Source organism: Vicugna pacos, chromosome 16, assembly GCF_048564905.1.
Source record: "Vicugna pacos chromosome 16, VicPac4, whole genome shotgun sequence".
Lineage (NCBI taxonomy): Eukaryota > Metazoa > Chordata > Mammalia > Artiodactyla > Camelidae > Vicugna > Vicugna pacos.
Window position 1 is genome coordinate 34,930,612 of NC_133002.1, and position 15,168 is coordinate 34,945,779.

The 15,168-nt window shown below is 55.9% G+C and overlaps 1 protein-coding gene across 13 annotated transcripts in view; it reads left to right on the top strand.

Annotated features, from left to right (window-relative positions):
• Positions 1 to 15,168, top strand: part of SRCIN1 (SRC kinase signaling inhibitor 1) — a 69,824-nt gene that overhangs the window by 3,003 nt on the left and 51,653 nt on the right. For 9 of the 13 annotated variants that reach the window (XR_012059612.1, XR_012059613.1, XM_072938828.1 and 6 more), the window contains exon 2: positions 7,727 to 7,789. The exons of the other annotated variants lie outside the window; for them this stretch is intronic. Coding sequence is in view for 7 of the 9 variants with exons in the window: in XM_072938828.1 (XP_072794929.1) it covers positions 7,727 to 7,789 (63 nt within the window). In the remaining 2 variants the exon portion in view is untranslated. The remainder of the gene's footprint in view (positions 1 to 7,726; positions 7,790 to 15,168) is intronic. 13 annotated transcript variants of the gene reach the window in all.

Genomic DNA, 15,168 nt, shown 5'->3' on the forward strand with positions numbered 1-15,168 from the left:
TGGTTTCTGGCATGGTTGTGCGTGTGTTTGTATGTTGGGAACAGTTATGGTTTATGTGTGAGGGCTGTTGCGGGTTCTAGTTGGTGTTGGGGCCACTCTGGGCAAGTGTCAGTGCCCAGCATTCGTACAGGAAGGAAGGTTCCAAGCAAGCTGAGAGTTGTCTGGGCAGAAACTTAGCTGGTGGCCTACTGCAGAAGCAAGGGTTGGGGGTAAAGGCTCTGGGCATAAGGGGAAGGGGTTCCAAGAATAAGATTCTCCCCTCCACCCAGACTGCCTGGCACCCAGGCACCATTGGCAGCAAGTGCAAAGGCTTTGCCCTGGCTTCCTGCCACCCCGCCTTGGGGACAAGAGGGTCTTTGTCCAGCGCACCCCTCCCCAGTCCTGCTCCTTCCGCCCTTACCGTGATGGCCAGTTCTCTGTGATGACCCTCAGGGCTGGGCTGAAGATGTAGGTCCCCCATGTGCTCTGGAGATCTGGAAGAAGCAACTGTGGTCCTCAGGCAGTACTGTGTGGAGAAGGGGAGCTCTTCTAGGGGAAGGGTCCCTGAGAATGAGCCATTGGGAGCCTTGCTCCCACCCCATACCTTCTGCTGGCCTAATGCAGGGGAGTCTGGGGTCTTCTGGCCCGATTCCTGCTGGCTTCCAAGTTTCTTAAATATGTGCAGGGTACCAGGTTGGTGCTGGGATGCAGAACCTCTGATGATCTCTTTCTCTCTCTCTGGCCAGGGACCCACCCTGGAAAAAAGGTTTAATTAGAGCCATTGATTCCTTCTTGGGCTGTGGGCATTGATCTCACCGGTGTGGTCAGAGCTGGGGGTGGTGGTGGCAGGGCTGCTGTCTGCCCAGTGCCAACCTTGGCTTTCTCTGACAAAATACAAACTGAGGAAGGAGGGGCCTGGGCTCTGAAGTACCAGGTCTGTTTTAGCCTTGTCACCCCAGGTTAGGTCTCAGGGAAAGAAGGGAGATGGGGTGGAGGATTTGAACTGAGGGAGCTGTGTTTGGGGTTTGAGGTTCATCCTGAACAGTGGGCCTGGGGCTCAGGAACAACAGGGCAGCTGTGGTTGGGAGGGAGTCAGGAGGCCACTGAAGGGGCCCCATGGATGTGGGGCAGGCAGAGAGTTCAGGGGAGGGATCTAGGGCTTGCCATAAAAGCTTCTCTTTCGAGGAATCCCAAGCACTTATCTTCTCCAAGCCCTGGCAAGGAGATCCGATTTCTTCCTTCGTTTGTGCCTTCAAGGCCCAGAGAGGGACAGAGACTGCCTCAGAGGTCCAGCTGGCCTGAGTCTGGCCTTTGAGCTTGGCTACCTGACTGAGTGGCCTCTGCCTAGGCACAGGGAACTGAGGGTGAGGCTCTTGGCAGCCCCCCCATCTGGTCTCTGGGTTTGGTGGGAGGTGGGGGACAGGTTGTGCCCCTCAAGCCCTGGCTGCCTGTCACGGGTAGGCCAGTGCAGGTGCAGGCTTCAATGAGCCACTCAGATGCTCTTTGAAGAATCCCTTGTTGGCTTCCTAGGGCCCATTCGAGCAAAGATAATAAAAATCTGGCCGTCAGCGGGTTTGAGGGCTGCACTCGCTTCCCCTTCTTTCATTCCCGACTCTGAAAAGCGGAGATGAAGGCTTTGGATTTGGCTGGGAAGCAGCGCTTGCCTGCCCCGAGGGAGGGAGGGGAGAAGAGTGGGAGGGAGGCAGAGGAGGGAGGACTGATTTCCTGGCAGCCGCTTGAGGATTTGCTGGGGAGGTGGGCAGAGGGGCAGGGACATGGTACCCCACTCCTGCTAGACAGCCTGGGGCCTCGATGGGGCTCCTATGCCTCACGGCCTGGGCTCCAGCCTTGTCCTTCAGTTCCGGAAAACAGACCGGGAGCCCCTCTTCTGCTCCATTGCTCCCCAAGTCCTCGGTCTACCCCTCAGACTCCCCCATCCCCCCTATGTGTCCCCTCTCCCTGCCCCTCCATTTCTCCTGCTCTGCCTTTCCTGCTCTCTCTCCTCTTCGCCTTCCCCTCTCTGCTCCTTAGTCTCCCCTTTCCTCTCTGCCCCCTCCCATCTGTCTGTCTTCTTTCCCCAGCGTCTGTCCTGCTTTCTAGGACTGTCTGGAAGGTTGAGAAGCCAGGTTGGGGGGTGGGGTAGAGAGCAGCCACAGCCACAGCCACAGAAGGGATGGAAGGGACGGGCCCCAGTTGACTATTATGGTCTGTCAGGTGCCACAGTTATCAGAGTCCAGGCGGAAGGGGGCTGCCGAGCACTTAGGGATGTGTGTGTAGTGAAGGCGCCATCCCCCTCCCCGCACGCAGCGGGCACCTTGCCCTGACATTGGGCTTCAGACACGAGTTCTCCTGCCGCCTTCTACTGCTTGGCGGCTGGAAACCAAAGCCTCTGGCCTCTGGCCTCTCCATGCCTCTGGTCACCCACAGCCCAGGCATCATTTGCACCCTTGTCCACTGTTCCCCTCACACCCACTACACTGTCTGCAGGCTCAGAGGGGGAAGGGAGGGGTCCAAGGGAAACCCAGACAGGCTCTGTGACCCCTTCACCGTCTTGTAAGCCCCTCATATGAAAGGCAAGACTGTCGTGCAAAGCGCATGGGACTGAGTAGAGAGACTTCCTTAAGATTTTTCCTCAGTGCCCAAATGTCCGAGTGACCTTGAGCAAGTCCCTTCCTGGCAAGGGCCTCTTTCCTCACCTGTGAAATGAGGGGGCGTGGGTTGGATCATCTCCAAGGTCTCTTCTGACATTCCACCGATGTTGTGTCTCTCTTCTGGGTGATTTGCATGTGCTTTGCATATATTAATGCTGCCTGCTTGAAGGGGAGGGTGCCACCCACAGAGACCAGAGTCCCACCCACCATTCCGACTGCCCTTGCCCATTGGCCCAGGCTGTCATTGCTGGAATCTCCCAGAGGGGTGGAAGCTGAGGTCTGAGCATTCCCTGGGGAGGTGGGTCTGGTTCCTGCGTTCCAGCTCTGCTGGAGGCAGGATGGGGGGATAGCCCTAGTAGAGGGGACCCTGCCCTCATCACTCTGCTCCAAAAGTCCAAACAGGAAAACCAAGTGGATGTGAGTTCATTAAAGATTGCCTGTGTCTACCACAGGGTATGTGAAACCCCACTGAGCCTGGCAGAGGGGTTTAGGGGTCTGCCTCCTTCATTCTCAGAGCCTGAGCACCCTCTAGATGCCAGGAACTTAGGTAGGTGTAAGAGTCCCTCCTCGGGTTTCAGCTGCCTCCCACAGCCCAGGGCAAGTCCTGCCCTCTTGTGCACCTGCTCACTTTGCTCAGGCCCTGGGCTCTGGGTATGTGTGTGTTGGAACTGAGAGATGGCCACTGAGAGAGAACCAAATCATTATATCTCTGGGCCCTGCCTGGTCACCACACCACAGGTGAGGCCTCATACTCCCTGTAAGAACCCCTGCCCTCAGTTTGGCCCCCAGCTCCATCAGCCCAACCTGATCTCACAGGGACGACCCCCAGGGCGTCCTTCCCTGCCACCTGGGCTGTGCTTTGAGTCTGGCACAGGCCAGTACCCTGGATCTCAGGCCCCAACCTGCCCCGATTCCTTTCACCACCATGATGCCCATCCCACGGGGCAAGCCTTGGGTAGAGGTTGGCAGCCTGGTGAAGATAAGGTGGGGCCACTGAGTAGGGTGAGGATTTCTGAAGACAGGAACAAAAATGCCCTCTACCACCCAGGGAGACTGGTCCAGAGGAAATGCAGCAAGAGGGATTAAGGTTAGATTTAGTCTTAGGGAGGAACTGACCCAGGGGACAGATTAGTTTCTGACCGTGCAATTGTGAAGCTTAGATGAAATAATAGATGAAAATGTCCAGCAAAGTACCTGGCACATAATAAACACTCAATAAAGGTTATCAGGGAGACAGTGGCTGTCTCTGAACCCAGAGAAGACCCTCCCCTAATCCTGAGATGTCGGATTTTGCAGGGGATGAGGAGTCAGAAGGATAGTTCCCAGAAGAGCTGTTTCTCCCACACCCAGGCTGCTGCTTCACCGCAACCCTCACACCCCACGCAGGCACTGAGCTCGGGGCCCACCCACCCTGGGACACCCTGCCCCCATCCTCTCTGCTGCAGGTGGGCAAACAGAAGGGTTTGGAGGCCAGGAAACCTGTTCTTCTCCCCTTTCCCCTGACTTTGCACAGGACAGCTGGAGGGGAAACAGGCCCCCGCTGCAGCAGGAGGAGTCGAGGTTAGATGGGAAGGAAACCTCCCAGTCCCTAAAGGGTGGTCACGCCAAGGTGGTGTTTGTGCATGTTTTACCTCAATGATAAGTGCATATGAACGTGAGTAGGCTAGTATTGTACCCAAGAGCAGGGGACTGGTTGGCATGACCTTTGGGCCATCCTAAAGAGCTTGGTAGAGTCTAATCTCTTGTGGCTGTGGTGCTTGGCAGAGTGTAGGGGCCCATGATGATGAGGGGTTCAGGGCTGCTGAGGAAAAGAAGAGGACAGGGAAGTCACTCTTTGATTCCTGGGGCAGAGAGGTAAAGTGCAGTGTAAATAGCAAGCATCCGACTGTTGTCAGGTTGCCTGCATCCCCTACTGCTGTGTGACCTTGGGCAAGTTAGGTGCCTTCTCTGGTCTTTGGTGTCCTTGGTGTGAGAAGAGAGTGGAACTAGAGAATCTCTAAGGTCCTTTCCACTGTCACAGATTCTCCCCACCTCCCCTCTCCTGAGATAATACATGCCTCGCCACACAGCGGGTGGGAAGGATACTTCCTAGCTCCAGCTAAACCAGGAAAAAATGGAGATTTGGCCCGAAAGAATATTGGTGTGCGCAAGTGCGCGCGCACGCACACATACGCGTGCGTGCCTTACAAACAGTCCCTCCTGCTCCGAAGGCACACCTTGCCTAAATCTGTCCTCTCAGCCCAGAGGATAGATAAGGAAGGGGCTATCGAATTCAGCTACTTGCTGTTTTCCTCCCACTCCAGGAAAAAAAGGGTTTGCCGCACTCCGTTCCAGCCGGGGACTAGAATCCAGTCCATATTTTCTCCTGCGGAGGCGCTACCAGCTGGTGGCTCATCTCCCCCACACCTCTTCCTGGTTCCTGGTAGCCTCCGCCACCTGGCCCAGTTGCCTGCATATCCCGGTATGGAGTAGCGTTAAGATTGGGAAGGAATTGGGTTTTCACACGCTGGCCTTACCCTCAGCAAACCTTCCCACCCTAGCACACCGGTTTCTGTTCCACCTCAGCCACAGAGCAGGCTGGAGACCCCAGACCCAGCATCCCACAGGGGCATTCCCAGAGCCAGAGACCCCTATGGAGCAGACCTACCTGGAGATGTCTGTGGACCAGATAGGAGGTGGAGGGTGTGTGTGTAGACCCCAGGGCGTCTGATAAATGCAGACACAGCAGGCATCTGTGGCAACACCCCAGACACCAGCATCTGCCTCATTGGGGAAGAATTAACGATCCCAGGTCAACGGGAAGGCATTCCGCAGCTCACTGAAGCCCTTGAAGACACATCCGGGCCTCTCTGCCTCCTCTCCTGGGCTGTCCTCTGCCTACTCTGCCCCCACCCAGTGGCCAGGCTGGCCTGATGAGTCCCCATTCTTGTCCCAACCTCCTTCTAAGTTGAAACTGGGATGCTGAGGAAAAGCTGGGGCCCTTAGGACTGACAATGACTCTGGATTTGTGCCCCCTGACTTTTTAGGCTCCTCCTAGACTGGGTGCTTAGAGGATTTCCAGATATTAAAACAAGAATAGGCCTTTGAAGGGCTTCCTGGAGCCTCTTCCATGATGGAGGTGGGAGAGTAGGAAAGGTGCTCCCAGAGAGCCAGAAGTCACTTGAAGATGAAGCTCAGGAGATCCTGAACTCACTTCGCCTGAACCCAATGGCTCATCCCCCTCTCCTGATCCCTGTTCCAGTTGCAGCCTACGGTTAGAATGACCTGCTTCCCACTCCTAGGATGAGGCAGAAAGAGACTGAAGCGAAGCCTTCTCCTCCACTTATTGTCCGTAAAAACTAGTTTATGCTGGAGCTAGCAAGAAGTTAGACTTTAGGCAGAACTTCCCAGAGGGCACTGAATGGGAGACTGCCAAAGACTGGGGAAAATGGATGGGAAGCAGTTTTGCTCAGGGGTCGAGAGCTCATGCTCTGGAGTCAGACAGATTTGGGCTCACATCCTAGGCCTGACACTCGCTTGCTGTGTGGTTTTGGGCAAGTCATTTCACCTCTCTGTGGCTCAGTTTCCTCATCTGTAAGTTGGGGCCGATAACAGTGGTTTCCTCATAAGGTGGGTACCAGGATTAATGAGATAATTTAGGCAGAATTTCTGGCACATTGTGAACCTTCAGTAAATAGTAATGTCTTTGTCTTCATCCTCCTCCTCACTGTCCAATTGCATGAGTGAATGGGGTACCATTCTCTTGGACGTACATGAAAACACCTCTTGGGTCTTATCTAAAAACCAGATTCTCACCTCAGCCTATCCGGGGCTGAGCCCCTGGAGCTGCCACTTAAGGCTGGTGGTGAGAAGCAAGCTGGGTTTCCTGAGTCTTCCTGTCCCCACTCTGTGCCCCTTTGGCCATCAGCCCCTTCCATGCCCCGCCCCCAACCCCTACTGCCTTGTCCAGGAAGCCCTGTGGGGCTAGAGAAGTTAGTGAACATTCTTGATTGCTTCCCCCAGTCATGGTCCCAACATCTGGGCACAGCAGCTGCTTCTCCCCAGGATGCCTGCGTCTTGGGTAATCGGTGGGAAAATTGGAACCATGAGATTGGCAGGGGGCTCTGAGAATGCGTGCAGCCAGACAGGATGTGGGTGTGGATGGGTCTGAGCCAGCCAAGTGAGGGCTGTGCCTGAGAGGGTGCCTGGGCCACAGCTTTCTCGGCAGGGAGGGTCTTAATGCTGCGTTCCCTGGGATGGAAGGCAGTAGATGGGCATGGCTGCACCACGGAGGAGCACAGTTAGGAGGACTTCCTGCAGAGTGGGAGGGAGGCAGCATGATGGACAGCTGAGGGGGGCCTACCCTGCCAGTCTTAGGATGGGGTGGGTGTGGGGTGGGTCTAGGTATCGGGCTGCAGGCAGTTTGGGCAGGGGCACCGTTTTCCTTCACAGCCCCTGTCACAGTGAGAGTGTGTGCATGTGGGTTGGGTGTGAAGTACCTCTGTTTGCTCTGTTGCAAGCGGAGGAGGAACCCTTCCTCAGGGCTAGGGGGTGAGTGGAGCCAAAGGGGGTTTCCTAGGTTGGGAGGGATTTGTCAGCAGAGCGATGACGGCAGGGTCTGAACCCTCCAGCCTTCCAGAATGTGGTGACCTTGGCTGGGGAAGGCAGATGGGCCCCCAAGGTGCTGTCGTTGGGGATCTTGTGTGGGCCCCCAGTAAAGAGGCTGCCCCTGTTTCTGGGAGGAGAACCAGGCCTGGATTATTGGCTGTCTGTCCTGGGGACCCCACTATGGAGACCCCATGTTTTCTGTGTTGTCGTGCTGTCTGTCCTTGTGTCTGTCTCCCACTTGTGTCTCTGCCCCTTCAGCCCCTGCTGTTCCTGCAACGCCCAGTCTCTATCCTGCCTGTCACCCAGCTCTCAGTGACCCCCATAGGGACAGCTCCTGAGGCTCTGCCTTGCTCTGTCCTTGTCCCCTCCGCCCCTTTGGCCCAAGGCCCCCGCCCAGGCCCATCCCCCAGGGAGCCCTGCCCCGGCCCCTTCCTCTCTCCAGCTCCTCTCCTCCGGCTCTCCTCTGGGCATTCATTCACGACTTTCCTCCTTTCCTGTCCCTCACCCAGGGCTCCAGCGTGCAGCGGGAGGGAAGCCTCCAGGACTCTGTTCCCTCTGTTTAAAGTCTCCAGGTTGGTAAGCCAGGAGGGGGGCCTTTCCCCGCCATCCTGCCTCCCACTGCTCCGTAGCCAGATGCCTGTCCCCAGCCTAGAAGGCCAGAAATGGGGGAGGGGGCTACCCCTGGTGGGCCCAGGCCTTTGCCAGGGGAGGGGGCAGCAGAGACCTGACTCTGGGGAGGGCACCCTGCCTGGCAGAGAATGTGTCTGTGTGTGCACGTGTGTGCATGTGAGTTAGTGTGCGTGTGCATGTACATGTGTGTTCTGGCTGCAAAGCTCCGTGTATGGGGGGCTGGGGAGGAGGGAGGAGGCAGGAGCCCTCTGTTGAGGGGACTGGCGGCCTGGGCAGAGGGCAGGAGCAAGGGACCCTTCTTATGGGGGAAGCCCATGTTCCAGCATCGGCTAGAGGGTGGGGGATGGGAGAAGATGAGACCACATCGACCTCAGTACAGCTTTGTTTAGTTTATAGACACTTATAAACCTGTGATCTCATTTTATTTATTCAATCGTTTATTCATTCATCCATCCATTCATTGAATAAAGATTTAAAGGTTTATTGAACACCTTCTCAGTGCCAGGCACTGGATTAGGCTCAGAGTCCAACAGTGATCAAGACAGATAAGGTTCTTTCGTTGCTTAAGTGGTGAGCAGATGGAAGTTAAGGAATTGGCTGAATTCACCATCTGTGGGGCCTCGGGCTGTGGCCTGGCGATCTGGCTGGAGAGGGCTGTGACCCTCTGTCCGCTGATGCCTTGTCCGCCCCTGCTCCCCCTGCTGGCAGCTGCTCTGCATGTCATGTCCCTGTAGAGTGTCCCTGCTGGATGGCTCTCCTCTCATAATGTGTCCCCACCAAGAAAGCAGAGACTAAGGCCCCAAGCCCCTAGGGACTGTGGGCAGCATTTTCGGGCCAGAGCTGGGACCACTTCAGAGGGCCTCTGGGAGCCCACCTCCCGGTTCTGTGCCCAGCCCGGAGTACTGGACTTGAGAGTCAGACTGACCTGGGTTCAGTTGCTCACTTAAGCCATTTCCCAGCTGTGTGGCCTTGGAAAAACCATTTTCCATCTCTGAGCTTCAGTGTCCTTGTCTGTAAAACAGCGGCTTGTTGAGAAGAGTACAGGAAGAGCAGCAGCCGGACCGGAGCCTGGCCCACGGCAGGGGCTGCCCGATAGCTGGGTCCCTTTCTGCAGCCCCTCCCTGGGGCTGGGCAGGCTGGGCCCTGGGTGCTGGCTGAATGCTGCTCAGACCGCCCCCTCGGGTGAGGGGCTGCGGAATCCTTATCTTGGCTGTTTGCAGGCTCCGCATCCTCCAGCCCTTCTCCAGCTCTCTGAAGGATGCTCCAGCCCCAATCCGGGCAGGCAGATGGGGGAGGCAGCCCTCCTTGCCACTGTGGCTGCTGCCGCCTTGATGGCTTTTTAATAACTTTGCTCGGAGACAATCTGCAGAGCGCTCGTTTGTCTGCCTCTTAATTAAAATTACCGTTTTCCTAAAAGAGCAACGATACTGCTCCCCTCCCTCCCCCATCCGTGGCTGCTGCCAGGAGAAGTCTGGAGCGACTTGAAGCTGCAGCCCTTCCCTGCCACCCCATCCTGGTCATGCCAGCCACCCTCCCCTTCCCCGCACAAACAGCAGAGGGGCCGAGGCTCAGGGGCAGGGAATCGAGGAGGGGGCCTGAACGCCCTCCTCCTTCACCTACCCTCTTCTGGAATATTCCCTGAGACAGAGAGCTCAATCCCTTCCAAGATTTACTATCTACATCTGTAAAGAGCAGGAGCAACCTCTGTCCTGCTTTACCACCCAGAGTGGAATTGATGTGGGGGGTTTTAAGGGTTAGTAGAATCCCTGAGTTCAGTGGGAGAGGCATCCTCTGTCTGGGGCCAGAAGCCTCCGTGGAGGTGGAGCCAGTGGGGTCAGCCCCTCCCTGTTGACTCTGGTTTCAGTTAGGAGAGACCTCCACCTCCCTCTGTGACTCCCTCAAGAGAGTGGGGGGCTGGCAAGGTATGGGGGGCTCATTTAGTCGTTAGTGAGTTTCAGAAAAAAAAATCATGCCTGGTAATAATGAAAATACTAATGACCAATATTTATTGAATGTTTACTCAAAAATATACAAGCCATAGGCTGGGTTAAGCGCCATACGTGTGTTCATTCATTTCATCCTCACAGCTGTCCTATGAGCTCGATGCTGTAGTGTCTCTTTTACCAAGGAGGTGACAGACCAGGGGGGTTAACTAACATGCCCAAGGTCACACAGACAATCCATCGTGGCAGCCGCAGCCCTACTCCCCCTCCTTCCATGTTGCCTTCCACCTGAAGCTGTTCTCAAGTCTAGCCTCAATCCCTCATGCTGTGTGTAGAGTGCTATGACTTTGCCTCACTTTCTGTGCTCCCGAAAGCAGGATTCCTCTATGATTCACGCCTCTGAGAATTGACTCTGAGGTTTATCCTCACTTCCCTCCTCCTACCTCATTCCTGGTTTCACCCCTGGGGGAGTCTCAGAGACTCCCAGACCCTGGACTGGAGGGTTAGGAGGGGGACTGGAGGTTAGAGAGTTCCCATTTGCAGACCTCCTTTTGGTTCCAGCCAGAGTTCCTCTCCACCTCGGGGTGGGGGATAAGGACTTCTGGGGCCAGGGAAGTGACTAAATGACTTGGTTGTGACAGCAGATGCTGCCTGTGAGGCAAGGGAACATGGTCTTATATCATAGGTCCACCAACAAGACCCGCCTGGGGAATGTTCTGGAGGAGTGGGAGGTGCTGCAGCCCAGGACCTGGAGATCCAACACTAGGAAGGACCCCCAAGATGTCTCTGTCTCATCAGATGATGCCGATGTCATCAGCTCCCAGTAGGCCTGCCCTTTCCCTCTGTGAGCCTTTGCTTCTGCATCGCTCCTTCCAGGAACACCCTCCCTTTGTCACCTCCTACTTCTGCTCCTCCTGGAAGTGCCCCTCCTTGAACACCTCTAGGCTCGCCCCTCTGGACTCCCATTGTGCTGTCAAATCTCTCCTGGCATTGGTTCTAGACATGACTGAGCCAACTAGTTCACTTTTGCTCTTGGAGCAGCAAACTCAGTGCTTTCAGGGGCCAGAAATGAGTGAAGCAGTGGATGAGGACAGTAGGGAACGGTGAGGTCTGTGGTATGTGTGACTCTGTTCCCTAAAGGCACTGAAATTCAAAGAAATGAAACAAAACACCACCAGCCAAACAAAATGCCCACACCCCAATGTGGCCCCAGTGTGATCTTTGCTAAACTGTGATTCGTTTATCTTTGCATTCCCTGTATTGCCCAGTGCACAATAAGTGCGTACTAATTGTTTGTTGAATGAATACATGATCACACATGCGTCTGGTGCTGTGCTAGATACTGTATGTATTTATTTCTTCCCCCTTCCCAAGGGAAGCACTATTTTCCTCATTTTGCCATTAGGGAAGCTGACCTCCAGAGAAATAAAAAAGACTTGTTCGAGGTCACACTTATGGGAAAGTCACATTTGAGCCTTGGCTTGGTGTATCCTTCCTGCTGTTTGGGCATGAGCGTGCATACATGTGACACAGGACACATGCATTTGGGACCTGGCCTGGGTAACAGGGAGCACTTGTGTGGCTAGTGGCCACTTGGTTGCCATGCATTGCACACCTATACAGAGGTAAGGGTGAAGGAGGTGAGTGCGGCAGAGGTGGGGAGAGAGCAGAAGCCCCTCACCCCAGCACACCCCTCCTCCCTCAGCTTCCGGTCCCATCCCAGCAGCCTGGGGAGGGTGGCATGGTGACAGGTGCCGAGCTGCAGAGATGACAGCACTGCTGATTCCCCCATAATTACTGTCTGATGAGATGCCAGAATTAGCCACTGAGCGAGCATGGGATGCAGATATGGGGCAGGGTGCTGGGAAGCAGCTGGGGGTGAATGAGCCTCTCCTCTCAATCCTGGGGCCCTCTGGCAGTGGGCAGAGTCTGGGGAGGAGGAAGTAGGTTAACAAGGAGGAAGCACTGTGTGGTTAATATGCATCAGATGTTAGTGTGTGGGCTGTGGTCTTCCAGTCCTAAGTGGCTGGTCATACCCCTGAGATGGCTGGCACCAAGAGCCTCAGGCCATTAACCAGAGACTTACAGGCAGAGCAGATGCCCCCGGCACCCCCAGGCTCCTGGGCCTACACTTTGGTGCCCAGAGCTGGGATATGCCTTGCCGGGACTGTGAGGGGCCTAGTTGCTAGCAAGGGACTAAGAGGCAGAGCAGACTCCTCGAATCATACTAGCAAGGCCAGGTAGCAGAGGGCAGATGGAAATGCCTAGAAGGAACAAGCGGGTTGAGCTGACCTGGCCAGGAGAGTCATTTATCCCAGGCAGGAGTCGTCAAGTTGGCCCCCAAGACCCAAGGTCAGAGGAGGCCTGAGAATTAGGAGCAAGAGGCAAGAAAGATAACGTTCTGGTCCCAGAGCAAGGCTGGGTGCGCCCTGGGCTTTTGTTTCCCCCGGCATACATACTGGGGGCAGGAGGAGGGCTGTCGGGAGCAGAAACAGAGAGAGGTCACCTGGGCTGCTCAGCCCTCATCCAGCCCTCCCTGGAGCAGTTTTGAGGGCCACCAACTAAAAGGGGTGGTGATGACATGGGGCTGAGCCAACAGAGGGCAGTGCAAGATGGCCCGGGGCTGAAGCCAGGCCACGGAAAGAAGGACTTGAGGCACTGGGCTCAAGAGAGAAGATTCAGATTCAGGAGTCTCCATCCTGGCCTGAAGGGAGAGGTCATGACCTGCCCCCCAGGCCGCTCTGAGGGCCATGGGCATGGACTCTGGCTCATTTTAAGGAAGAACCCCACAAGATGACTGGTGTTTTAGATGTAACAAGCTCTCTATTTCTGGAGGTATCCAAGTCCTGGCTGGATGGCATTCCTGTAATAGGGAGGACTTGCAGTTCTGTCTCGGCACAGCCTGTGGCAGGGGCTGGGAGGGCTCTGTGCCAAGCTAAGGTGTGAGAGGAGGGCAGTGGAAAGGTGGGACCCCCTTCCTAGCCTGGGCTTCTGTGGCCCTGGGGCAGCTCTGCTCCCTGCCCCTCCTCCACCTCTCTCAGCCCTGCCCTGGGAAAGAATCCCTACTCTTGTGGTGTCAGTTCTCCCCAAAGATGATGGGGTTGAGGATCTCTGTGCTTCACCAGGGAGGGGGACCGTTTGAGTGTTCCCTTCTCAGGGAGTGGAACAGAATGAGGGGACGCGAGGGGTTCTGGCCCAGTGGCTTAGATGAGGACTCAGGGATGCCTTGGTGGCAGAATCAGCGTCTTCCTCAGGGACAACAGGATGTAGAGGAGAAGAGGGGGATCTGGGCTGAGAACACCCGCAGTTGAGACCAGGCTTCTCCACTTACCAACTGTGACCTTGGACAAGTCACCCCTTCCTGAACCTCTGCTTTCTCGCCTGTGAAATGGGAGAGAGCAACCTCACAAAATGACTCTAAAAACTGAATGAACAGTGGCTGTCAGAGCTGCCTGTAGACTGTCCTGAGTCGGGGCATTAGCAGGAGTGCTGTCATTCATGGCTGGTCCATACTTTCCACGGCACCCAGCAAGCCTGGTGCTGAGTTTAAACCTCATCACTCCAGATGGATGGGTGGATTTAACTAAGGCCAGAAGTTTGGAATCTCTGAGTCTTTTGCAGATGAAAGGGGAGACTTTATTTCTCTCCTGCCTTCCAGCCTGTGCTCCACCTTCCCGGATCCTGCTCTGGTAGGACAGTTCAGGTTAGACCACAGGGAGAACTTCCAAAAGATGCCCCTGGGGTCTGATCAGCCTTCTCAGGTCAGTCTGGACCCAGAGGTCAGGCAGGAAGCTCGCTGAGTCTCCTCCTGCCTTCTCGGGACTCCACCCCCTCTTCCCTCCTCCAGAGTCTCTCCTGGTACTCATCTCAGCATCCCTAGGGAGAGAACATAATGGGATGCCGATTCAGCTGTTTGTTCTCGGTTGGCTTGCGGGGCAGTAGATTAATGAACCTGGGAGGTGAGGGCTGAACCTTGGAGCCCAGCAGCTGTGTCTGTCAGTCTCCAGCAAAGGTGGAAGTGGGTCCAAGGCCCACTGGCCCCTCGCCCTGGTGCAGGAGGCTGAGCACCTGTAGAGGGAGACAAGAGCTGGGGTACCAGGTCCAGGAGGAGTGTCTCAGTCCTTAGCATTGCCTGATTGGATGAACATTGGTCAGAGTGGAGTTGCCTTTATTTCAAGGCAGAAGGTCAACACTTCAAGAAGGAGACTGAACTTGGCAAAGTAGGACAGGGGCTGAAGAAGTTGCCTCTCTGAGAAGGCAGTAGCTAGACTCAAGTTGGGCAAATGGGGTCCCTACTGTCTTTCACCCCCAAGCTGGAGATGCATCGAGCTGGCATTTGAGGGAGCCCCTAAATGCATGCAATCTGTTGTGGGGTCCTAAATGTTCATGATGTGTGCGCATGGGCACAGTGCCCTGTCTGTCCACGTGGCATCTAAGATGGTAGAGTGGTGAGTGAGGGTGGCGTCTCTACGGCAAACCAGTCCCGGCGGGGCACAGGTGTGTCCCACTGTATGTAGGTGCCTGTAGTGGGTGCAGGGGAGGCCGGTTGTGAGTGGCACACGTCTGTGAGCCTGTGCTGGGCATGTGGGCATGTGCTATGCTGCACAGGCATGACCATAGAGGTGTGATCAGCAGAAATGTGTGCCTGGGCTTGGAGTCTGGAGGCACCAGGACCCTGATCGTTCTGGTGGCCAAGGGAGCTGTCTGGGTGTCGGGGTTGTGGGCTGGGAAAGGCCTCCTTAAGAGAACCTGACCCCATGAAGGGTTGGCGGTGTCTTGGAGGAGGATGTGGAGGGGTCCAGCAGCGCTGAGTCTCCTGTCCAATGTTGGTGAGGCCCTTGCTGAATCCTGGGGGTTCACAACACTTCCCTGTGGGGAGATGGGTGATGGGTGGGGTTTCTACCCCTCACTTCCAACAGATTGGGGTCCCTCCCCCTGGGAACAGGATGCCTCCTTCTGGGATGCTTTCAACCTGAGGTAGCTTTAGGGGTGTGGTAAAGGCCCTTTTGCCCACACCCGCCAACCTGGCCATAGCACCCTGAGGCTGGAGTGCCCCCTGAGAGAGAAGGAGCTCTGGTAGCTCCCCAGAGCAGTGGCAGAGCTTGGAGGACAGGCATCTGCCTCCCTCCCTTCCCAGCCTCCCGCCTGTGTTCTCTCCACTGCCTCTCCAAGGAGATGTGGAGCTGACAGGACACCTTCCCTGGGCGCGTGATGGTGGAGATGCCATGCAGGAGCTAGCTTGTTAGCGCGGTGCCGTGTGGGCACACGCCAGGGCTGTTCCCAGCTTTTCCAGCGACGGCTTCAGACTAGGGGTGACATGCTCCCCCCCGCATCTCCGCCCCCACCCTTCCTGGGGAAGCCAATTAGCCAGATCTTCA